This window comes from Chrysochloris asiatica, unplaced genomic scaffold (genome assembly GCF_000296735.1).
Source record: "Chrysochloris asiatica unplaced genomic scaffold, ChrAsi1.0 scaffold00349, whole genome shotgun sequence".
Lineage (NCBI taxonomy): Eukaryota > Metazoa > Chordata > Mammalia > Afrosoricida > Chrysochloridae > Chrysochloris > Chrysochloris asiatica.
The window spans coordinates 2,476,380-2,503,296 of NW_006408867.1; the positions used below are offsets into that span (position 1 = coordinate 2,476,380).

Genomic DNA, 26,917 nt, shown 5'->3' on the forward strand with positions numbered 1-26,917 from the left:
ATATATATGTTTGTTGTTGTTAAGTGCCATCGAGTCTATTCTGACCCATAGCGACCCTGTATAGAGTTTCCAAGGTGAGCTTGAACCACCGACCTTGCAGTTCAAGCAACTTTTCTGTCTGACGCATTCGCCCACACTGCCACACCAGGACTGGTGTGAACTACAAGGTCGGTAGTTCAAACTCCTCAGAAACCCTATAAAGGCACTTAACAAGAACAACATATATATTTTTGGTTTTATAAGATACTTTATAGGGTTTTTGAGGAGTTTGAACTACCGACCTTGTAGTTCACACCAGTCTGCAGTCTAGTGATTATCCTACAGCACCACTATACCAGGACCATATCTATTCAATAAATTGTGGAAAAGTTGAATCAAAAGATAATTTTGTTTATATGTATGTGTATATGAGTGGTCATATCCATTAGATTAAATTTACTTGGAAACCCACTATTGTTGAGTCAATTATAACTCACAGCAGCAACACTATAGGACAGAATAGAACTGCTCCAGAGGGTTTCTGAGACTTAAATTTTTATGGGAACAGACAGCCTCATCTTTCTCCATGGAGCAATTCATGGGTTTTGAACTGTCAGCCTTGTAGTTAGCAGCCTAATGTTTAACCCATGGTACCACCAAAGTCTTGTGGGACCCTAATAAGAAAACTCCATTTTCTACTTAGGCTAAAGTACATCTCCCTGTTTCAGGAATGTGCCTGGTCAGTTAGTACCAGACGGAGATGACCCCCTTCCCCTACGAGCCATAAAAGTAGAGATAAACGCTCCTGTCAAACCCAAGGCTAGATAATGTATGTCTTCCTAACCCTAATTAAACTGTCCTAGCATAACAAACGCCTTCCTTACCCGAATGAAGCTATCCTAGCTATAGGTAATGGCCAATCAAATTATGTAATCTCGTACCTTACTAAGTGTAAACCAATCCTAGAGAAGTTAGGTAGAAGACCCCTGAATCTGTTTGTAAAAATCTATAAAAACCCCCCGCTATCAGAGAGCTCGGGGCTCTATCCCTATTCCGCTGCCTCGGTTAAGGGTAGAGACCTGGCTCAAGCTTGAATAAAGCAACCCTTGTGCACTTGCATCGGCTTCTGCATCGACTCCTCGGGTGGTTTTTGGGGACCCTGAACACTGGGCATAACAGTCTAACCTAAAAAACCAAACTAACTGCCATCAAGTCCATTCTGACTCATAGAACTCCTTTATAGGGTTTCTGAATCTGCCTTATCTCTCATGGATTGACTGGTAGGGTTTGAACCACTGACCCTTTGCTTAATCCATAGAGCCACCAGGCCTCCTAAAACTTACTTGAAATACTCAGTAATTTCACAATTGACAGGATTCATTGTCTGACTCCCCTTATTGTAAATAACAAATTCTTCTACTTGAGACTGATTTTGCGGTAATGACAGCGGCAGTACTGCATTCAGTTAATCTGCCCTTTATATTAGTATTTTAAAAGATTAGTAGATAATTTTCATAATCGTAAGGATAATTTTATAGGGTTTGTGCCACTTGTGGATTTTTTCTGTTTCCTTATTGCAAGTAGGACTTTTCTCCTGACAGTGTTGACATTTGGAAAATTCCCTATCAGCAAACTAGCACCATCTTGACAGCCCTATGTTCTGTTTCTACCTTGCTAATTGTTTCCTTGGGATTATTCGGATTGTGTAGAAAGCTTTTTGCAAATCCTCTTATTACCGAAGTCATTGTTGCCAGCAGGAATAAGATTAAAGGTGCTTAAGTCTGTAGAGTTGTTTCTAATTTGTACGTGTCATTTTACCAGAATTCTGTCTTCTGTTCCTCTCTTCTCCCCTGGTACTAGCTCAAGTTATGTCCGAGAAGCCAGGCCATTGGAAGAAATCTCATTCTTTCCTCCTAATTATTATGCTGGCACTCAGGAGATAATTTTTCCCTCCATGCACTGTCAATTAATATGCAAATAAGCTGATAAATATTTATGTAATGATTTAAATTATGCAGGGAGTGCTTTCAGTGTATTCTGTAAATGAATTGTTCCTGGACTTCAAAGTACTGGCTGCTGTGCTAACGAGGAGAGATTTGCATAAAGCCCTAATCACCCGCATACTGATTAAGCTTCATTATGGAAACTGCCAGCTGCAATCTTTGTTTCTATTTTATTACAAAAAGGGGAACTTTTCATGCTTCAGTTGCCTTGACAATGTCAGTCTTAGCTCTTAGGAGAGACTAAAACTCTGAGCAACTGAAGTTTCCTTACTCAGTTGAAGATAGCTATGGTATAACTGAAGTTGTATTTTGCTGCCCCCACCCCTCACCTACCCACCCACTCTCCACCCCCCACCCTCGTTCTCTTAAGAACATAGAGTAGATTTGTTATAAATAGTATTACCTTCTTCCCCAAACCCAAAGCCGCTACCTATACCTTCTTTGCTTTGGACTTTCTGAACCTCTAGAAGATTCACAGCAATGCTGGACTGCAGCGACTATGTTCTAGGTGGGTACCAGCACACTGCTTTCTTACCAGCTTTAATATGGAAATACTGTGTGTGTGTCTGGGTGGGGGGTGACTATGCATAAATACTTAATCGCATATTCAGCCTACACAGGGGAGGGGTGGGGAAGGAGAGGAGTGGTTGGTTGAGCTGGGAAGGAGGAAGACATTTGCAAGGTACAAGCATACTTGAAATGTGCTGTAAGTCCCTCCCTACTTCAGAGGATATTTGCAGTAAATACTGTGGATTTAGAATTCAGCTTGAATGGATGACATTTTTGCAGTTTGAAAATTTTTATTGACAGTATGTAGTTTTAAAAACATTCGTTGTGTGAAACCAAGTTATAAACTGTACCTAAATAATGTGTACATATTAAATTAAATGTTTTGCATGCTGAATTCTATAAAAATCCAAAAACACTTAGTGAAAAATAAGCTGTAACTGCAGTATAGAATTGCTCCCTTAAATAACAATGCGGAATATAGTTTTTGATCCATCTCCAGATTTTAGAAACTCATAATTGTTTTAACATTTTGGTTGATACTAGCCCTCTTTTTTTTTTTAAATCTTTAAAAGTCAACTATGTTAGTGACAAAACCATTTTAAGCATCGGCAAGCCTAGTTTTGCAATTTTCCCTGTAGAAAAATAAGCCTTTTGAGGAAGAAGATATCCAGCTTGAATATTTCCAACCATCTTTGTTGACTAAGAGTTAAATAGATTGAGGCACTTTGACATGATGGTTCATGGTAGTCATATTTTCTGTTGATTTTTGGCTGCTTATATGCGTAATTATTGGAAACCTCAGTAGGCTACTCTGGCCAACTGGAACGTCAAAGGGTTTGAACTCCAGGACTTTGATAGCTTACTTTTAAAATACTTTGTAAGTTAAACTTTCTTCTTGTATGTCAGCTTCCCCATTTGAAAATTGAAGATGCTCCAGTCCCCAAAACAGTTGCCAAAGATTAAATATTTGAATTTGTAGGTGGAAGACTTGGCCTAAACTCAAGATAATGTAATATTTGTACAGCATTAGTAAAAACCACTATTAAAAGAATGAATTGCAAAAACAAGTTGATGCTAACTATCCATCCCAAAAGCAACTGTGTATTACGATGTGTATTGTTGTTGTTAAGTGCCTTCCAGTCGGCTCTGAGTCATAGCCATCCTATATAGGATTTCTGAGGAGCAGCTGGTGAGTTTGAACTGCCGAAATGACTTTGTAGTTTTCAGTCCAGTGCTTATCCTACAGAGCCACACCAGATTAAGATGTATTAGATACAGTCATCTTAATGTCATACACAGATAATTTTGGTTTTGCTCAGAGAGGAAAATCTTCAGATATCAAAAAAAAAAAAGGATTTGTTTTTGTTTAATCTTTTATATCTACTAAGCTGGGAAGTCAAGACAGCAAAGTAAAGAGAAAAAAAAACCTTTCTGAAATATTTTTAAACAATGTGTTTTTAAATGAATATTATGTCTCCATTACTTTTGGTGGTGGTTGTGTGCTGTTGAGTCAGTTCCAACTCAGAGTAACCCTGTATATGGCTTCTGAGGCAGTAAATCTTAAAACAGGAGCAGAAACCCTCATCTTTCTCCCATGGAGCGACTGGTAGATTCAAACTTCATGCCTGCAGTTAGCAGTCCAACTCTAATCCACTTATGTATATTATATAAATGAATTTTTCATCATTGTTGTATCATTACAATTAATTAGAATTTTGTTTTATTTATTTTTACAGTGAAATAATTGTAATAAATGCCTTTGAAACTCCTGATATATCAATAGAACACCCTTAGAAGATCCACATAGAATAGCTGTGAAATAATCTATAATTTATAGATATGGGAAATTGTCCACATATGTGAGAAAATTGTTACCCATATATGAATGTTCAGTAGTTCATCATTTTTCTCTACTTTAAATTCTAAGGGTAGCATTGAGCAGAGTGCGTTTTCAATGATCTATCCTACTTCATTTCTTATGATCTCTGACTTTCATAAAATTTTGGTTAAGTCATTCAGAAAGCTGATTTTCGGTAAGTCTGTGCACCTGGTCCTTTCAAACCTTATTGTGTTTTCAGAAGACAGCCTCTCTGTTTTAATATACCTAGTCGTCAGTTGGGGGACAGAAGCTGGAGAATGCTCCCATTTAAGACCATGAACATGCAAATGTAATCTCTTTGAACATCTGCCAAAGTCATAATAGAATTGCCCAAGCTTCATGAGAATGAACATCTAGTGTAAAACTATTATAAAAGTTTCTATACAAATTCTAGGTTGCAGATGAAATTTATAGGGGAAGGACTCCTGATTCTTATCACTTATGCATGTGGCGCTGTAGGATAAGCACTCCACTGCAAGCTTGGCAGTTCAAACTTACCAGCCACTCCTAGGAAACCCCATATGGGTTGCTATGGATTGGAACCAACTCGACTTCACTTAATAGCAACAATGGGCAAATTCCTTGAGACTTCTGTGTAGTGATTGTTTTGATTTCCTAGTGAAGTGTTTTTATAAACAGATGGCAAAGTGTGCTCTTTAGTAAAAAAAAAAACAAAACTAAATACAACATATTTTAAGTATCTGTTCTCTGTTGATAACTGTAATTAAGTGGCTCCTCTCCTGATGAGAGAAAAGGCAGAACCTGTTTAATAATAAACTTGTTTGATTATGCTGCAGAGCATGAAATCTGAAGTCTTTTAGCCTATGAGCCACTCGTACCAAGCAGAGCTTAATTCATCTTGTGCCTACATTTATGTATTCAGTTACCAGGTTTTCTTGAGTACTTCATGCATCTGACAGCTGAACTGCTACAGTTAGAAACAGAATATATCTAAAAGTGAATTTGTGCCATTTCTCCCAGGAATATGCCAGGACACATCCTTTAATGGTTGCCTGGTTGTGATGTCATACCCCAAAAGTCTCAGAGACTTTAGGTTTTCCTATCTGTAATAGTTCCCTACTTGCTGTCTGAGGTCCCAACATGCCTGTGTGATGTATGGACACTATTAGTCCTGGTTGTGGGAGGAGATTCTTTTGTTCTCTGTACCTTATAAAAGGCCACCACTTGGAGGCAGAACTTTGAAATTCATCATGGTATCATTGATGATTTCCCTCACCCAGGTGACCTACTTTTGTCTGTCTTATATTTGATCCTGTTTTAAGACTTAATAAAGAGTCTCTAGAATGTTTATGTATTCAAAGTTGGTGGTCTCTTTTTTCCCTTATTACAGTTATAAATATGTTAAGTTTGAGTTTGCAGTAGATGAGAAATAAGACATTTATATAATGTATATTCAGTTTTTTACCCTTTCAAAGAGATAAAAGAAGAACAGACTTGCTCTTTTCTCTTGTATGTGCATTCTTGAGTAGCTACTATTGCTTGATGAAAACAATGCTATAGAAACTTTCAATAAGTAAATTACCCTAAAAGAAAGAAACCCAGATCAGCAAGTTCACTGGAGAAATCAAAGTAGATTTTAACTCATAAGTGGCTGTGATTCACATTTGAGATTAGATAGATGTGTTACATCATGTAGTACAATCTCTTGTATTGGTTTAAAATTAGTTGAATTTGACATACTATTATTTTGACATTGTTTCGTAAGTTTTGTGGGGAAAGAATCAATAGAGATATTTTTTCTTAAACATGTTATGTTCCCTTATTCTATTAGGTTGAATTGCTACTGTGCCATTTGTTTTCAGGATTACCAATAAATTATTTTACAATAATTAACAAATAAGTTTATGAAAAAGAAAAGCGCTTTTTTGTGTTTTCATATTTCAAAGTGCTTTCTTTCCCGCCTCCCGAACTTTGTTTCTATATTATAAAGTTTATAATTGTACAGTTTATATTATAAAGCATTTACTCACATATATGTTGTTGTTGTTGGTTGCCAATTAGTTGACTCCAACTCATAGCAACCCTCTGCACAACAGAACAGAACACTGCCCAACCCTGCCACCCTCCACATAAGTTAGGTTTGAGCCTATTGCTGCTGCCAGTGTGCCAATCCATCTCTTTTGATGTGGGGGTGGAGAGGGGAGAAGGATCTTTCTCTTTTTCACTAATCTTCTACTTTACCAAAGTGATGCCCTTCTCCAGGGACTGGTTCCTCCTAATAATATGTCCAAAGTATGAGAGACAAAGTATGGCCATGTGGTCATCTGTGCTCTGGCTATGCTTCTTCCAACACAGATTGGTTTGTTTGGGTAGTACATGGTACTTTTAATATTCTTCTCTAGCACCATAATTCAGATTCATCAATTCTTCAGTAGTCTTTCTTATTTAGAGTCTAACTTTTACATGCATGTGAGGCAGTTGAAAATACCATGGCTTGGGTCAGGTGCACCTTAGTCATCAAACAGATACCTTTGCTGTTGAACACTTTGAAAGAGGCCTTGTGCAGCAGATTTGCCTAATGTAACATGTCATTTGATTTCTTGACTGCTGCTTCCTTGAGTGTGGATTGTGGATCCAAGTAAAATGAAATCTTTGACAAGTTCAGTATTCTCCACTCACATTTATATCAGACTCTAATAATAAATATTTTTCAGGTTAGATGTATGTTATCTTTTGTAGAAGAGTCTTAAACCCCTTTGTTGTTGTTGTTGTTAGTGCTTTTGAGTCCGTTTTAACTCACAGGGACCCTGTATTGGATTTCCGAGGCTTTAAATCTTCAGGGGAACAGAAAGCCTTGTCTTTCTCCCACAGAGTGACTCATGGGCTTGAACCACAGACCTTGTGGTTTGCAGTCCAGTATTTATTGTATTGAGTCATGGCTCTCCCTAAAGCCCATTACAAAAATAATTTATTTCTAAATTGAAAGTTTAAAGAATCCTGAATTTCTTTTAAATAACTTTTTATCAAAGCCTAATTTACTTCTGATTTATTGCAGACTCAAGAATGAACAATCCATCAGAAAGCAGTAAACCATCTATGGAGAGTGGAGATAGCAACACAGGTAAGAGATAGTCTCCAGACTGGCTTTTTCATTAGATCTAATAGAGTGAAAAGTAAGAGACTTTTCATTTAATTATGACTTAGGAAGGGGCTTCCAAAAGTTCATGGAAAAATTCCATTATCTTTTTATTCCATTTTCCGCAACCTTTTTAAAGTTCCTTCATGTATTAGACAGATAAAGGCCAAATTGATCATTATTGAGTTGTCGTATACTATAAGTTAGTGCTTGCAGGAATTGGGAGTGTGTTTACATAAGATTATTTAGCTTTCCTTGGCAAATTGATTCATTTTTCTTTCTCCACCTAGCAGAGAAACTGTGGAGTAATTTACAAGAATAGGCCTGTGAATCTGATAGTTCTGCCACTTACCTCCAAGTGACTTTTGTAGGCAGTTTTCCCAGTTCTTCAGAGACCTCATTTTTACACCTGTTACTTGGGTCATAGATCATTGTAAGTACTAAAGGAGATATTATGTATGAAGTACTCAGTGTCAGCTACACAATACCCTGTTTAATAAAAACTACCTGTTATTACAGGTGTTAATCGAAATAGTAAATATCATTCACTCTACATTGAATATAAATTAAAGTTATGATAGTGTCAGTTGATGTTGTTGCCAAATGTGGTCAAGTCAGTTCCGACTCATAGCGACCCTGTATAGGGTTGCCAAGGAGCAGCTGGTAGCTTTGAACTGCAGACCTCATGGTGTCTAATAGTGTCAGTCAGTAGTTCAAAACACACACTCAGTTTCTTGCCTTGGGTATATTCCTCAAAGCAAGATGGGTAACTAGCAACTACTGGACCACCCATGAAAATTTGACCAGGGTTCCTGCTCTTGCTTACTGTGCTCAAACTGGCACTGTCTGATCCAGAGTATGCCCTCAACATATGCCACCAGAACTCCCATCAGTACAAGAAGGATATAGAATTCATCAAGTTGAAGTCATCATCTTTGAATGGATGATCTAAGACATTACCCAACACTTTTTGTACATAAAGTAAAAATTTCAATTATGAAAACACATACACACACTCATTTCTTATACAGTCTGTTATTTGGTAAAGTTTTTTTTCTTAATTTATACATGATTAGACCCATTACTGTTGTTGTTGTTAAGTGCCGTCGAGTCGGTTCCAACTCATACAGACTCTGTATAGGGTTTCCCAGGAGCAACTGATGAGTTTGAGCCACCAACCTTGCAGTTCTAATTGACTTTGTGGTCCAGACCCTTGTTAGAAGAAAATTATTTTATAAATAAGAAAACAGTGCCCCATGAAAGAAAGGTAAGTCCATAAAGGATGAGTTGCCTCTTAATTCACTACCTTGATCAGGAGATGTTTGATCATGCATATTTATCATCTGCCAGAGATGTTTATAGCACTGGTCCCTCTACCAGTGCAGATGCTTTGGCTACCTAGCTTAGGTGTGGGACTTGTTTGCAGGGAGAAACAAGGGACTAGACCCCTTAACTGATTGGAGGAGAGTGGGCAGGACACCTGTGTTTAAAGAACAGCTTCAAAGAGGGGCTAGACCTTTCTCTCTAAAGGAAGAAAAGCAGACTCCCAGAATGATTGTAGAACACTGACTATATCTACAACACTGGGCTATTGGGAGTGTTCACCACACCTCTGCCCTTCAATAGAGGGCTCTTGCCTTTTACTAATTAAGAATAGTCAGGAGAGGCAGTTTCCATACAAGTAAAGACTTATTATAGGAAAGAGGCTTGTAAACTGAGACAGGGAGCTTAAAGAAAAGTTTAATACACACCCAGTCTCTCCAAATAAAGGCTTTGCTGGGGTTTTAAAAGGTTTTGGGTGGGGAAATGGCATCCTGTTTATTATAGGAATAGACTGGGATTTCCGGGAAATGGCGTATTTAGGAGGGCCCATTGCTAATGATGTATTGCATTAGGTAACTCTGCTGCACAAGACCTTTTAAAAGTATTGAAGAGCAAAGATGTCAGCTTCAGGACGAAGGTGCATCTGACCCAAGCCATGGTATTTTCAGTAACCTCATATGCATGAGAAGGCTGGACAGTGAATAAGGAAGACCTTAGGAGAATAGATGCTTTTGAGCTGTGGTGTTGGAGGAGAGTATTGAAAGTACCACGGGCTGCCAAAAGAACAAACAGATCTTTGTTGGAAGAAATGCAGCCAGAGTGCTCCTTGGAGGCCAGAATGGTCAAACTTCGTCTCTTATACTTGGGACATATTATCAAGAGGGACCAGTTGCTGGAGAAGGATACCATGTTTGATAAGGTGGAGGGTCAGAGAAAAGGAGGAAGACCCCTAGCGAGATGGATTGGTAAAATGGCAGTATGAATGGGCTCAAGCTTGGCAACAGTTGTGAAGTTAGCCCAGGACCTGGCTGTGTTTCATACTGCTGTGCATAGGGTTGCTATGAGTCAGTACCAACTTGATAGCACCTAACAACAACATGCTAATTGGAGTCCTGGTGTGGTGCTGTTGGATCAGCACTTCGCTACTAACTACAAGGTTGGCGGTTCAAACCCACCTGCTGCTCCTTGGAAACCCTATACTGGCTCACTATAAATCAGAATTAACAACAACCACCTGCTAATTGGGGTCTTCTGGTGTGGCATTGTAGGATAAGCATAGGACTGCAAGATCGGTTTGAACCACAAGGTTGGTGGTTCAAACCCACCAATTGTACCTCAGAAACTCTCTACTGGATCAATGCGAGTTGGAACCAACTCCACTGCACTTAACATTAATAACAAATGCTAATTAGGTGCTTACAAAACATTTCTTCAGGATGGATTTCATCACAAAGGCCTTTAGTAGGGGCAGACAAAACTTAAGAGTTGTTGTGCATGTGTGGTTCTTCAGTACTCAGGTACATGCCAGTCCTAGGGGCTGCCATTCTCTTGTACTGAGTTAAACCAGTCCAACCTGTGAAATATCTCACAACGAAGTAAAAATACTGAATTTTTATGGGTGCTCTGCCTTAATGGAATGTCGCAACGTGTGACAGCTCAGCTATGGGCCCTGGAAGTGTGCTGCACATCTTCACTTTCCCCATCTCAATTGTACTCCTTGGGAATTCCCATAGTTACTTTAACACCAACACTATAATGGCAGTTCCAGTGCCAACCATTTATGGAGCCGTCTACATTTAATATCCCGTGGCATGTGTTTGAAAATCTTAGGCAACGTATGTGTTACCTGATTTCAATTTGAGTTTTCTCATAACCTTGGAAGCTATGTTTTATTTCTATTTCATAGAAGAGGGAAATTTAGGAACAAAAACAGCCAGGAAATAAATCCTGCATATGTTTTCTTCCATGAACTTCAGTAAAATCAACTGAAAATTTGAGCAATGTGTTTGTGTGTCTATAAAGAGCTTGGTGGTGCCGTGATTAAGCACTTATCTGCTAACCAAAAGATCAGTGTTTCAAACCAACCAGTCACTCCACAGGAGAAAGATGTGGCATTTTGCTTCCATAAAGATTAGTCTTGGAAATCCTTTAGGGTAGTTCTACTCTGTCCTGCAGGGCTGGTATGAGATTGAGTCTACTAATGGCCTAGGGTTTGGAACCTGTTGCACCCTCTGCTGAGAATTTGCATTCCCACCCCAGATGTGCTGAATCAGAATCTACAGTTTGACAAGATTCCCAGGTGGCTCTATGAGAACCAAGAAATGCAAACTCTTAGCAGGGGGCTGAACTAGACTGAACCTTTTTTGAAACCCTTAATTAGCCTAAAACCATTTACAGAGATGTACAGACAGTCCATGGGTTATGAACCTCTAACTTGGACAACTCTTGTTATGTTAAATGCCATCCTGTGGGTTCCCATTCATAGTGACCCTGTAGAGGGATTCCAAGGAGCAGCTGGTGGGTTTGAACTGCTGATCTTGTGGTTAGCAATGACCTTTAATGTTATGTAAATTTTCCATCACTTTGAAACTATTAAACCCAACCCCTGTTGTTGTTGTTAAGTGCCATCCAGTTGGTTCCTGGAATTCTGGTATGGTGCTGTGAGTTAATGTGCTGGACTGCAAGGTCAGTTTGAACCATAAGGTCAGTGGTTCAAGCTCACCAGCTGTTCCTCGGGAATCCTATACAGGGTCGCTATGGGTCAAAGCCGATTTGATGGCACTTAACAACAACAACAAAGTTGGTTCTTGTTCCTAGCAACCCTATATAGGGTTTCCTAGAAACAGCTGGTGAACTTGAACCTCCTACCTGGGGTTCAAACTGACCTTGCAGTCCAGCACATTAACCCACAGTGCCACACCAGGACCCCTGCTCCCAACAAATTCTTGATCACATTCACCTTCACTTGCTCTACATGCAGCAGTTAAATTATGGAAACGTTCTGAGCCTTTTTGGCACCAAAGTAAAGCTAAATAAGAACCATATATACCCTGTACTGGTTTACAGATACTTAAGATCTCCTTCATAACCCAGTGACTGCTTGTAGACGATAAACTCTGGTAGGAACACCACTTCCATCCGGTACAATAGCATGTGATTTTTTTCTCTCTTCCGTTATCAATTCCAAAGTAAACCCACTGCTGCTGACTCAGACTCATAGAAATCCTATAGCACAGTCTTGGACTGCTCCATAGGGTTTCTAAGGCTGTAAATCTGGGAGTTGATGGAGTGCAAACTGAAATCTTTCAACAAACTGATGCAGTGCATATCTGTGCCAAGAAATTTCTAAGACCGCTACCTAGCCAACTTAATTGAAGAGATCCATCTTTCTGTCCATTCCAAAGAGAGGTGACCCAACGGATTGTGGAAATCATCAGACAATATCTTTAATATTATATGCAATTTAAATTTTGCTGAAGATTATTTAAAAACAGCTGCTAACAGTACATTGACAGGGGAAAGCCAGATTCAGACTAGGATGTAGAATGATGGGAGATACCATTACTGATGTTAGATGGATCTTGACTGAAAGCAGAGGATACCAGAAAGATGCTTACCTGTGCTTTATTGACTACACATAGGCTTTCTACTTTGGATCATGAAAAGCTATAAACAAAATTATGGAGCGTGGGTATTCTAGAACCTTAACTGTGCTCATGAGGGACCTGAATGTAGACTAAGAGGCAGCTTTTAGAACAGAACAAGGGCATACTGAATGGTTTAAAATAAGGAAAGGTGTGTGTCAGAGTTGTATTCTTTCACCATACTTAATCATTCTGTATGCTGAGCAAATAAATAATCCAAGAAGATAGATTATATGAAGAAGAACCAGGCATCAGGGCTGGAGGAAGACTCATCAGCAGCCTGTGATATATGCAAATGATACAACCTTGTTTGCTGAAAGCAAAGAAGAATTAAATTACTTATTGATCAAGATCAAAGACTTCAGTATAGGTTGCACCTCAGTGTAAATAAACCAAAAAATTTTCACCACTAGACCAATAAATAAACATCATGATAAATGCAGAAAAGATTGAAATTGTAAAAGATTTCATTTTGCTTGGGTCCAACTTTTGCTTGGATATCAACACTCATGGAAATAGCAGTTAAGAAATCAAACCACATATTGTGTTAGGCAAATCTGTTGAACAAGACCTCTTTAAAGTGTTCAAGAGCAAACTTGGCAGTTTGAGGACTAAGATGCCCGTGGCATAAACCATGGTACTTTCAATAGCTTCATATGCATGTGAAAGTTGGAAAATGAATAACGAAGATGGTAGAAGAATTGATGTATTTAAATTATAGTGTTGGAGAAGAATATTGAAAATACCATAGACTGCTAGAAGAATAAACAGATCCGTGTTGGAAGAAGTACAGACAGAAAGCTCCTTAGAAGCCAGAATGAGGAGACTTCATCGTTCATATTTTGGACATGTCACAGTAGACCAGTCCCTCCCTAGAGAATGACATCAGGCTTGGTAAAATGGAGGGTCAGTGAAAAAGAGGAAAACCTCCAACAAGATGAATTGGCTCAGTGGCAGCAGCTATGGGCTCAAGCATAACAGCGATTGTGAGGATGGTACAGAAACAGTGTTTTGCTCTTTTGTACATAAGGTCGCTAAGAATCAAAACAGACTCGATGATACCTAAAAACAGCAAATCTTTAGGGATGCCAACTGTCACATCTTTTTCTCAAAGAATAGCTGGTGGGTTTAAACCAGCAACCTTGTGATTAGAGAATGACATCAGGCTGGGTAAAATGGAGGGTCAGTGAAAAAGAGGAAAACCTCCAACAAGATGACATTTTAACCACTGTATCACCAGGACTACTCTTTTCCCAAAGGGAGGATTTTATTTTTTCAGAAGAGTTACTACTACTAGTAGTAGTAATATTGAAAATGGGTTAAATTGAATGTAAGATGTTCGGCTTTAGTAACTCTGAAGTTGCTTCCTATTTATCAACTACAGCATTTGTTGCCTCAGTAAAATTACAACTTACTCCCATTTATAGACGGTTAGACTCATGAGAATCACTGAAACATTGAAGGTTATTTCTTCAAATACTAAGGATCTGTCATTATCTTCTTAGCATTTACCTGATGTCGCTTGTTAGTTTAGGACTATAAAAGTGCATTCTAAATCCTGTTTACATATTAAATTACCATGTTTAATTTACTAAGTAAAAATATTTAATTTATTAAGTAAAACATACATTACTCAGGTAACGCATATTTAAGAAATAGTTTTCTCATTTAATATATAATAAAGGAACAGCAGATATTTTAATTTTAAGGAATGTACATGTTCTAAACTTTTGCTAGTTTATTAATAACAAGTTAATTTTTAAAAGAAAGACTCCTTAGTACTATAATAAAACCAGTTTCACATTTTCTGGATTTTAATTCTTTTATGTAGTTCATTTTTTTCCTGAAACTTCTACAATTATAATAATTTGGAGTTGTGACAGCTTAAAAAGAATGATATTGTGAAAATATTTAAGATTATGTTGATATGTTACATCTTTGCTTTTCCCCTACCAGAATGATATATTTAAATTGAGCATCTAAATCTTAAAGTGCACTTAATGTGAGATAGCTCTTGTGTTTTGTTCACAGAAAATCGTAGTTGTGTTGTTGTTGTTAGGTGCCATCAAGTTGGTTCCAACTCATAGCAACCTTACACACAAGAGAATGAAACACTGTCTGGGTTTGCACCATCCTCACAGTTGTTACACGGGAGCCCATTGCTGCTGCTACTCTGCCAGTCCATCTCGTTGGGGCTCTTCCTCTTTTTCATTGTCCTTCTTTACCAAGGGTCTGGTCCCTCTGATAATATGTCTGAAATATGAGAGACGAGGTCTCGTCATCCTGGCTTCTGAGGAACATTCTAGATGTACTCCCAATTCAGATTTGTTCATTCTTCTGGCATTCCATGGTACCTGTAATATTCTTCTCAAATACCATAATTCAAATGCATCGATTCTTCTATAATCTTCCTTATTTATTTTCTAACTTTCTCTTGCATATGAAGCTGTTGAAAATACCACACAGCTTGGGTCAGGTGCACCTTAGTCCTCAAACTGACACCATTGCTCTTGAATACTTCAAAGAGGTCTTGTGCAGCAGATTTGCCTAATGCAATACATCATTTGATTTCTTGACTGCTGCTTCCGTGAGTGTTGTTAGTGAATTCAAGTAAAATGAAGTCTTTGACAACTTCAATCTTTTCTCCATTTATCATGATGTTATTTATTGATCCACTGATGAAGATTTTTGTTTTCTTTACTTTGAGGTTCAACCCATTTTGATCTTCATCAGTAAGTATTTTAAGTCCTCATTGAGTTCAGCAAGAAAGATTGTATCATATGTCTTAACACAGTAAGTCTTCCTCCAATCTTGATGCCATGTTCCTCTTCATGTAGTATAAGTATGGTGAAAGAATGCAGCCTTGGTGCACATCTTTCTTTGTTTTAAACCATTTAGTGTCCCTTTGTTCTGTTCAAACAACTGGCTTTTGGCCTCTCTACAGGTTCATCATGAGCCCAATTGTTGTTGTTAGGTGCCATCGAGTTGACACTGACTCATAGCGACCCCATGCACAGTAGTACGAAACAATGTCCGATCCTGGGCCAACCTCACTACTGTTGCCACACTTGAGTCCCTCAATGCTGCCACGTGGCCAATCCATCTCATTGGGGGTCTTCCTCTTTTTCTCTGACCCTCCATCTTACCAAGCATGATATCCTTCTCCGGCAACTGTTCCCTCTTGACAATTTGTCCAAAGTATGAGAGACGAAGTTTGGCCATCTTGGCCTGTAAGGAGCACTCTAACTGCACTTCTTCCAAAACAGATCTATTGGTTCTTTTGACAGCTTATGGCACTTTTAGTATTCTCCAACACCATAATTCAAAGGCATCCATTCTTCTACGATCTTCCTTATTCACTGTCCAGCTTTTGCATCCATATGAGGTTATTGAAAATACCATGGCTTGGGTCAGGTGCACCTTAGTCCTCAAGCTGACATCCTTGTTCTTCAACACTTCAAAAAGTTCCTGGGCAGCAGACGTGCCCAATGCAATATGTCGTCTGATCTCTTGACTGCTGCTTCCGTGAGTGTTGGTAGTTGATCCAAGAAGAATGAAGTCCTTGACAACTTCAGTCTTTTCTCTGTTTATAAGAATGTTGTTTATTGGTCCAGTGGTAGGGATTTTTGTTTTCTTGACATTGAGATGTAATCCATATCGAAGGCTGTGCTCTTTGATCTTCATCAGTAAATGTTTTAAGTCCAGTGTTCAGAAATATTCATTGTTCGAAATGTTGTCCATAGCGTGTCACGTTCCAAATAGTCGAAAACCTTTGCAAATCAATAAAGCATAGGTAAACATCTTCCTGGTTTTCTGCTTTTAGTCAAGATCCATGTAATGTCAGCAGTGATGTATCTCTTTCCATTTGTTCATCTAAATTCGGCTTGGACCTCTGGCAGTTCTCTGTCAGTGTACTGTTCCAGCCACATTTTAGTTATCTTCAGTAAAATTTTGCTTAGATATGATATTAATGGTAATGTCTGGTGACTTCCATATTGTGTTGGGTCACTTTTCTTTGGAATGAGTACAGATATGGATCTCTGCCAATCAGTTGGCCAGATAGTAGCTGTCTTCCACATTTCTTGGTGGAAATGAGTGAGTGCCTCCAGTGTTGTGCATCAGTTTGTTGAATGATTTCAGTGTGCATTCCATCAATTCCTGGAGTCTTGTTCATTGCTAATGTCTTCAGTGCTAGTTGGATTTTTTTTTCAGTACCATTGAGTCTTGATCATATGCTGTCTCTTGAAATCATTGAGCATCATCCATTTCTTTTTGATATAATGACTCTGTATATTCTTTCCTCTTCTTTTAATTCTTTATTTTGCTCATGGAATCCTTCAGTATTTCAAGTTGAGGCTTGAATTCTTTCTAAAGCTATGTCAGCTTGAGAAAATTCGAGTTCTTTCTGTGTGTATTTTTGACTCCAGCTCTTTGTACATTTCATTAATATATTTGACTTTGTCTTCTTGAGTGACCTTGTGAGATTTTTTTGTTCAGCTCTTTTACCTTCTCATTTCTTTCATTTTCTTCAGCATCTCTGCTGGAGAGCAAGTTTCAGAGTCTCTTCTGACATCCATTTTGGTCTTTTCCTTATTTCTTGTCTTTTTTTTTTCCTTTCTGTCATTCATTTTCTTTTATTTTCATTACTATGATTATAATCCCCTCCATGTATCATCAGTTAACAGAATTTCTCTCTATTCACTTTAGCTTTAAAAAAAAAACAACACCACTCAGGAATATATAATAATTTACACCAAAGGGCACATTCTGCAAGTCTGCCTCCTGGCAAGCTGTTAGTCCCTCTCTTCCCATGCATCTAGAGTCCTCAGCCACTTTCCGTCTCCATGACCCCATCTCTGCCTCCGTCTCTGACGTTGCTGCTTCTCGGGATAAGTTTCTGCATTCTGCTTGTGCTCTTCTCCCTAGGGTCCTCTGTTTCTGGACTGTAAGAGTAACCACTCCTCTGTTTTTGTTACAAAACTTCTGCCTTTACAATTGTGACAGTTGCAATTAGTCATGATAAGTTATTCACTATTGAATCATACGAAACTTATCCCCATCTCTTTTCACCAGACCCATCTTGACAAGATGAAAGCTATTCAGTGGGGACTCTCCCCACCCCATACTCTTAAACTAAACTCCCTCTTGAAACCACGTAACCCAGTCACTTTGTGCCTTTATTGCCCCCTCATTTTAGGTAGCCAATGTGTAAGTTGCCCGTCCCTATCTACTCTGTGTACAGAGAGGATAGCATTGATACTGATGTGAAGACTACTTCCCTCTCTGTTGATATTTACAGTTATTACCTCCATGAGTATGGGTCAAGTTCATCAAATTGTAGCAATTTATCCTTGTTTCCTTTATCACAAAAGTGTTGTTGTTTTGTAATCTTCCTCTAGTCAAGTTCTGATTATCAAGCCATCGAGGCTAGGTCAAAAGGGTATTGTCTGCAAGTTTGGGTGTTCTTGTGCATCTCCCCTCACTTCATATCAGCTGAATTCTTCATTCTCAGCTCTAGCCCTCTGTGGCTGTGTCCTTGTCCATGGGCTCAAGTGTCCCCAAGTCTCACCACACTTTAGAGCAACTAGCACTTCTTCTTCTCTCTCTCATCTCCAGGTCAACAGAACTCAATGGACTTTGGTTGAACGCAGCCCATTTCTTCATTGCCGCCTTTCCCCCTCTTCCACTCACCAATAGACCAGTGTAGTCGCTCGCCTGCAAGCTTACATGCCTGTTAGTGTATTCCCTTTGAGTTTCAGTCTTAGAGGGGAGTTTGTCCTGAAGGAAGTTGATTGCTTCCTGCGAACAGGTTGTTTATTTTTGTAGTAGCCAGTCATGCTGACATTTTTGTTTGGGTTTTTCCTGATGATCTTTTTTTGAAGATATATCTTCTGTTGCTCTAGCTGTTCCAAGTTTGTCTGCTAGTGATAATGTCCCACCTCATAAGGTTCTGGATGGAACTCAGGATTCCACCTAAGGTCCTATACTCTGCAAGGGCTTTGCAAGAGGCCTACTTCACTGGACAAACTCTAGAACCCCTTTTAGGATATTCCAATCAGTTATAGGCTGAAGACAGGCTTACAAGTTTTCTGTAATCATGTTTCCCAACATTCCTTTCTATCCCACTCAAGGGTCTATTTTAAAATAGTAGGCAAGGGAAACCAATATTCATAAGACAGTGAAGCATTTCAGTGTTATTTTCCCTCTTCAAATTATGTCTAGATCCCTGTATCAGAGTCTGTTCCAAGGTTGAGCAAGCATCGCTATTTACTTCTATCCCACTTAGGCCATGCAAACCTGTCTCAGTGTCCCCTATCTTATCTTTTTCTTCCACCTTCTCCCCCTTCTTGTACTGCCCTCCCCAATACCCAAACTAAACCTCCCGCCCCAACCCCACAGTTGTGGTTATCTTATATTTCATTAACTCTTCCCTCCATTTAAGACAGTCTATTTTATCGTGTAATCTACCTGACGTACTTATCACCTGGATCTCTGTTCCTCTGTGTTTACCTTCTTTCACACTGTAATTCTTTTGATCATAGACTGACCTCCCAGATACTCTGTTCTTATAATTTTTTCTATTGTTGACGCTTCCATTTGTCGATTGAGTTTAGGGTGATGCTGCCATGTACGTCATTCTCTGCTAGTTGTCTTTTCTTGTTGGTTCTAAGTCCACAGAACTTCCTTTAGGATGTTTTTCATAGCAGGGTTGGCGTTGGCAAAATCCCTTTGGCAAAATCCTGGAATGTTTTGATTACACCATCATATTTGATTGAATCTTTGCTGGGTAGAGAGAGGATTCTTGGTTGGCAATTTTTTTCTTTCAGGGTTTTATATATGTTTCTCCATTGCCTTCTTGCCTGCATGGTTTCTGCTGAGAGATCTGAGCTTAATCTGATTTGCTTACCTTTGTATGTTGTATTTCTCTTTTCCTTAGCTGCTTTCAGGATTCTGTCCTTATCTTTGATTTTGGAGAGCTTGATTATTAAATGTCTTTTAGGGTCTATCCTTCCTGGGGTTCGTTGAGCTTCTTGAATGCTTTTTAGGATGTTAGGGAAATTTTCTTCCAGAACCTCTTCAACTATCTCTTCTGTGAACTTGTGTGATTCTTTGTGTTCCGGAATGCCGATAATTCTTAAGTTATTCCTCTTCATGTTGTCCAACATGAATCTTAGGCCTTCTTCAGATTTTTAAAATTCTTTTTTGTGTTTGCTCTTCTATCTTAGTAGTGTTGAGAGATTTATCTTCCAGCTCACTAGTTCTGGCTTCTGTCTCTTCAATTCTACTCCTTTGCCCTTTCAGTGTATTGTCCATTTCTGGTATTCTATTATTAATCATTCCGACCTCTTTCTGTAGGTTTTGAATTGTTTCCAATGCTGTATCTATCTTATTTGATTGTTCCTGTAGCGCTTTCCTGACTTCTTCCTTTTTTTCTCAACTCTATTGTATAGTCTTTTGATTTCCAAAGCCTGCCCATCTTCCAATATGGAGTATAGGTCTACTTCCAGCTCATTTTTCTCAGTCACTTTATCTCGTTTCTGGACATGTGCTGATATGGTCATCTGTTTCTGGTTTTTGGGCATAATCAGGGGTTATCTCTGGCCTGAATACTTAGATGGGTGTATATTTTGGTATTTTTTGTGCTTTCTGATTGCCTCCAGGTAGATGTGATCAGGAGATGGGCTTCCCTTTTCACTCTTCTTCCTGAGAATTTCAAGATGCCACTGTTGGTCATTGTGACGTAACTCGGGATTTAATTTTCAGCCTATTTCCTTTTTAGTCTGCCTGTCCCGCTCCACAATCCCTGTTCAGGCCTTTTTCCTAGTGATAAACAGTTCAGGACTGGCTGTGGCAGTTTTGCACTGCCATTTGGTTTTAAGTGAAAACTGTCACTTTAATTTTCTAGGATATCTGTGTGCATGCGTAGTAGAAGCCTCTGGGAGTGGGGTGTGGTGTTCACTCACTCAGGCACCCCCTGTAGTCACCAGATTGGAGGTGCGCAGATAGCAAGAGACCATTGAACAGATACAACAAAAAAGAATGTCCACACCTTTACCTCCATGGTTCTGTCAGGCTTCCATGGCTGCTCTGATCCTTCCCCCTCTTGGTCTTTCCCAAGATGGTGGCTCCGGGAATTAGAAAGTAATGGATTTCTTGCTTCTGCTACAAATTTCCCTTGCTTTAAGTCTTCGTATCTTCTAAATATTCCTGTATATGTGGTTCAGAGTTCTGGCATCATCCCTTGAGCCTGCTTGGTCTGGTATTCTGTGTTGTTGACAGAGTTCCTCACTGTACATCTACCTGATCCGCCATCTTGTTTGTTCTCTCTCTTGTCTTCTTAATGGCCTTTTGGTTTCTTCCAGTATGATGTTCTGGATCATTTTACAACTCTTTGGACCTTCAGTCATTAGTGCCTTATACATCAAATCTGTTCTTGGTATGTTAAATGTCATATATTATGGATTTGTTTTAATTTTCTTCAGCTTCAGCGTGAACTTGCGTATGAGCAGTTGGCCATCTGTTCTAGAGTCTGCCAGTGGCCTTGTTTTTTATGATGATTTGGAGCTTTTCCACTATCCTTTTCCATAGATGTAGTAAATTGATGGAGTCCTGGTGTGGCAGTGTGGGTTAATGCTCTGGACTGCAAAGTTGGTTTGAACTGTAAGGTTGGCAGTTCAATCTCACCAGCAGTTCCTTGGAAACCCTATACATTCTTGCTGTGGGTTGGAACTAACTTGATGGCACTTAACAACAACAGTAAATTTAATTTGTATATACTCCGTCTTGTGAGATCCGTGTGTATACTTAATTGTCTTTTATGTTGCTTAAAAAAGGCATTTGCAGTGAATAAGTCATTGTCCTTGCAAAACTCTTTCAGGTGATCTCCAGCATTATTTGTATCACAAAGACCATATTTTCCAGTGACTGATCCCTTTTGTTTCTAACGTTTGCATCACAATCACCAGTAATTATTAAATACACCTGCATATTTGATCAAATGCATATTTGATCAGTTTCAGACTGAAGAAATTGGTAGAATTCTTCAATTTTATCATTACTGGCTTTAGTGGTTGGTTCATAAATTTGCATAATAGTGGTTTTAACAGATCTTTCTTCTAGACATATGGATATTATTCTATCACAGATACCATTGTACTTCAAGATAGATCTTGAAATGTTCTTTTTGATGATGAATGTGATGCCAATTTTCTTCAATTTGTCATTGCCATCATGGTAAAGCATAAGATTGTCAGATTCAAAATGTCCAATTTCAGTCTTTTTCAGCACACTAGGGATGAGTATATTGACCTTTAGGTATTCTGTTTCATTTTTGACCACTCCCAATTACCTTAGATTTATACTTTTCCATTCTGTTTTCTGATTATTAATGGCTTACAGTTGCTTTTCCTCATTTTGAATTGAGCCCCATCAGCAAATGAAGGTCTCAAAGCTTTGCTCCTTTTGTATCATCATGGTCCCCTCTACTTTGAGGAGGCATCTCTTCCCCTGTCGTATTTTGAGTACCTTGCAACCTGAGGAGCTCATTGTTCTGCACTATTTCTGACAGTATTTTGGTGGTATAGTGTTTCAATATTTTGGTGCTGTCTGATAATTTTCCACTGCTATTCATGAGTTTTTCATTGCCTAAACACTAAGTTAAATAAAGTATTGTACTTGGTGTAGTAAAAAGATCAGTGTGGAAAAATCAGATATCCCCTGTCTTCATGTAGCTTACAACCCTTTAAGAGGTCAGATAGACATACAGAATCTGATTCCGGATGAATTATGCTAAGTAAGTTAAGTGGGGTTCTGACCTGTAGTGACCCTGTATAGGGTTCCTAAAGAGCAGCTGGTAAACATGAACTGCAAGCCTTGAGGTTCAAAGTTGACTCTGAAGTTCAGTGCATTAACCAACAGCGCCACACCAGGACTCCCAGAAAGTTAATGGGAGTCATTAAAAGTGCCTTAAAAGTGTTAAGGTGGTGTTTCTTGGAGCAAGTGTGAGGAACCATCAAGGAGGAAGATATTAAAGAAATTAAAAAAACCAAACAATTGGTAAAATAGAGGAAGGGCTTGGATCAAAGGTACAGAATGAAGACTTAACTTTGAAAATGGAAACAAATAAACCCTTTTTTCTAAAATTGGGAAGAAGGTAAATTTAAACTATGACAGAAAATTGAGGTAAAAGAGAAGAGGAAAACAAATAATTCACATCAAATTGCCTTATTTTTCCCTCATCAGTAGATAAGATGGTAATCCAAATACCAACAGCAGCAGCAGTAGCTACCAGTAATGTAACTCATAGAGTGTCTGAATGCCAGTTTTGTTATATGAGGGGGCTTTTAAAAGTTTGTGGAAAAATAGAATTAAAAGTTAATGGATATTTTTCACACATTTTTAAAGCCCTGTCATATATACTTTGTACCTAATATGCTATAAATTTAATAGTCTTATGCCTGTTTTATACATGAGATAACTGAAGTTGAGAATCTCTTAGGGATTTGTGATTGCAAAAATAAGTAACTCTCTTATTATTTCACATTGCCTTTCTAGGAGAAGATGAGATGATCTTTAGTAGAGTGAATAAGTTTTGACATAGTTACCATTAGATAATTGATTAAAATAAATTTTATAAATACAGACTTATAAGCTTGTTGAGGGTCAGGCTCAGGCTGAAGAAAATAAATGGGGAGCTTATCCAACCAACATAATTATATGATCCTACAAGGCACCAGGAATTGATGGAGTGAAAAATGAAATCGTTCAAGAAAGTGAAGGCGGCACAGGAGGCACTCACTCATCTATGCCAAGAAATTTGGAAGACAACTATCTGGCTGACTGATTGGAAGAGATCTGAATTTGTACCCATTCCAAAGAGAGGTGACCCAACAGAATGCGGAAATCATTGGACCATCTCTTTGATATCCCATGCGAGTCAAAAGGTAATACAGAAATGACTGCAAGCATACATTGACAGAGAACTTCCAGAGGTTTAAGCCGGATTCAGAAGAGGACGTGGAACGAGGGATATCATTGCCTATGTCTGATGGATCTTGGCTGAAAGCAGAGAACATCAGAAAGATGTTTACCTGTGCTTTGTTGACTACGCAAAGGCTTTCGATTTTGTGGATCATGACAAGCTATGGACAACATTGAGAAGTATGAGTATTCTGGAACACTTAATTGTGCTCATGAGGAGTCTGTACCTGGACCAAGAAGCAGTTCTTTGAACAGAACATGGGAATAATGAATGGTTTGAAATAAAGAAAGATGTGCTTCAGGGGTGTATTCTTTCACCATACTTACTCAACCTGTGTGCTGAGCAAATAATCCGAGAAGCTGGGTTATATGAAGAAAAACGTGGCATCAGGATTGGAGGAAGACTCATTAACAAGCTGCGATATGCAGATGATACAACCTTGCTTGCTGAAAGTGAAGAGGACTTAAAATATTTACTGATGAAGATTAAAGAGCACAGCCTTCGATATGGATTACATCTCAATGTCAAGAAAACAAAAATCCTCACCACTGGACCAATAAACAACATTCTTATCAATGGAGAAAAGATTGAAGTTGTCAAGGACTTCATTCTTCTTGGATCAACTATCAACACTCACGGAAGCAGCAGTCAAGAAATCAAACGACGTATTTCATAAGGCAAATCTGCTGCACAAGACCTTTTTATAGTGTTGAAGAGTAAAGATGTCAGCTTGAGGACTAAGGTGCGCCTGACCCAAGCCATGGTATTTTAAGTAACCTCATATACATGTGAAAGCTGGACAATAAATAAGGAAGAACATAGAATAATTGATGCTTTTGAGTTATGGTGTTGGAGGCGAGTGCCAAGGGCTGCCAAAAGACCAACAGACCTGTGTTGGAAGAAGTGCAGCCAGAGTGTTCCTTGGAGGCCAGGATGGCCAAAGTTCATCTTCCATACTTCGGATACATTGTCAGGAGGGACCAGTCGCTGGAGAGGGACATTGTGGTTGGTAAGGTGGACGGTCAGAGAAAAAGAGGAAGACCCCCAGCGAGATGGATTAGCAAAGTGGCAGCATCAATGGACTCAAGTGTGGGAACAATAATGAGGTTGGCCCAGGATCAGGCAGTGTTTTGTTCTGCTGTACATAAGGTCGCTATGAGTTGGCACTGACTCGATGGCACCTAACAACAACAACAACCCTAGCCTAGCTCAACAAACCCAAATCAGAAGTGAAGAAAATGGAAGATTAGATGGTTTTGCCCGTACAAAAAATTAAATAAATAAAGCCCTGTTATAACAGACCCATCTGGACAAGCAGGAGTGGTCATGATGTTTCTGATAGCACAGTTCTTTGGACAAGGTGTTGCTAAGCCAAGAGAACACAAAGAAAGACTATTCTTTGGTTACATAGCATGAACTCTGATGGTCAGCACTTGTCCAGCAGCCCCCACATCTTGTTGGAAAATTAGAATGTGTGGTATTTAGTGTCACGTCTTTCTTATACTGTTAAAGTTAACAGAAGAGGGGAGAACTCTATAGTATTGCAGAAATTTTTGATATTACATTCTAATCGGGTTACAGAGTAAGCTGATTAAGAATTTCCAGAAACCTAGCTAACATCTGTCTGTTGTTAACCTTTTGGGGGAGATGCTTCAGTGTATATAAACTGCTTTCATATAAAATTCCTCTGTGGCAGATACTCATTAAGTAGAAAAAAATTAATAAATGAAGATATAAAAATTATTATTTAAAATAATTTTTAAATAGTTCCACAGTGGTTTGGGACTAGAACTGTTTATTGAAGGAAGATTTGTCTCTTGTAAGCCTTGCTGAGCTCTGATACTGTCTTACTTGATACTTAATGGAGCAGTCCCTTATGCTGTTGCTACTAATGAAATCTTGCCTTTTATCCAACCTTAGGATCCCTTTTGGTGCTGTGGTTTAGGCAGTGGGCTGCTAACAGTAAGGTCAGACATTGAAACATACCACCTGCTCTGTAGGAGAACAATGAAACTGTCTATATCTGTAAAGATTTACAACCTCAGAAACCCTATATAGGGTCACTGTGAGTCATAATTGACTCGATGGCAGTATGTGTGGTTTGGCACTAGGATAAGCACTGGACCACAGGTAGGTTTGAACCACAAGGTCAGTGGTTCAGACCCATCAGCTGCACCTTGGAAACCCTGTACAAGGTTGCTGTTAGTCAGAATTGACTTGATGACACCTAACAACAACCAAAAGAAAATGTGTCATTGCAAGTGATTTTATGTTACTGCATTTTATTTATTTATTTATTTACTTTCTCTAAGCACCAATTGAGAGTTAATATTCATATACTTGATTTTACTTTTTTTTCTGATTAAGATTCTGATCTCTTGAGCCACATAAACTGCCTTTTGAAACTTGTAGGGTAAATTTATATAAATTTAGTGCTTATTCAGTCTTGATGTGACGCTATAGAATGAACACTTCTAACTGCAAGGTTGGTGGTTCAGACTTACCAGTTGCTCCCTGGAAACTGTATATAGGGTAGCTGTGAGTTAGAACTGATTTGGTGACACTTAAGAACAACAATAACAAATATAGTAACAAGAAAACACTTGGTCAAATCAAGAAAAACGTCAAAATTGCCTGACAATTTAGCTATAGACTGCAAAGGTGTTTGAACTGCAAGGTCGGTGGTTCAAGCTCACCAGCTGCTGCTTGGAAATCCTACACAGGGTCGCTATGGGTTGGAACCGACTCAACGGCACTAAACAACAACAACAGGTATCAGGATAGTAAGTTGAAACTAGGGTAAATCAAGTATATTTCGGTTAGCAGACAAGTGCTTACACATTGTACCACCAGGCCTCTTTATGTTACCTGTAGTGGTGGTGCTGTAGGATAAGCACTAGACTGCTGTCCACAAGGTAGGTAGTTAAAACCCACTACTCACTCCTTGGAAACCCTGTACAGTGTTACTGTGAGTCAGAACCGACTCGAGGGCACTTAACAACAGGAACACAAACCAAAACCACACAAAGCAAACTCACTGCCATCAAGTCAGTTCCAGTTCTTAGTGACCATGTAGGACAGAGTAGAGCTGCATCAGAGGGTTTCCAAGCCTTCAAATCGTTACAAAAGCAGATTGCCACTATTTCTTTCTTTCCAAGCGGCTCATGGATGTGAACTGACAAACTTTTGGTTAGCATCCGAACACTTAACTACCACTCTACCAGAACTGTGTTTCTGAAGGTTGTTGTTGTTGTTAAGTGCCATAGAGTCGATTCTGACCCATATTGACCCTACATAGTGTTGAGCTTGAACTGCTGCCAACTTTGTGGTTCAAACCGACTCTGCAGTCCAGTGCATTAACATTCAACACCACACCAGGACTCCTTCTGAAGGTAGTTGTTGTTGTTAGGTGCCATTGAGTCAGTACCAACTCAGTACTGACTCATAGCGACCCTATGCACAGCAGAACGAAACACTGACCGATCCTGGGCCAACCTCACT

The 26,917-nt window shown here is 38.9% G+C and overlaps 1 protein-coding gene across 4 annotated transcripts in view; it reads left to right on the forward strand.

The window, feature by feature from the left end:
• The window catches only part of POU2F1 (POU class 2 homeobox 1), a 284,637-nt gene that overhangs the window by 152,687 nt on the left and 105,033 nt on the right, over positions 1-26,917 (forward strand). For 3 of the 4 annotated variants that reach the window (XM_006875998.1, XM_006875996.1, XM_006875997.1), the window contains one exon: positions 7,388-7,453. In XM_006875998.1, the coding sequence (XP_006876060.1) occupies positions 7,388-7,453 (66 nt within the window). Of the gene's footprint in view, positions 1-2,409; positions 2,491-7,387; positions 7,454-26,917 lie in introns of those variants that run through there. The other variant, XM_006875995.1, reaches the window with a different exon arrangement.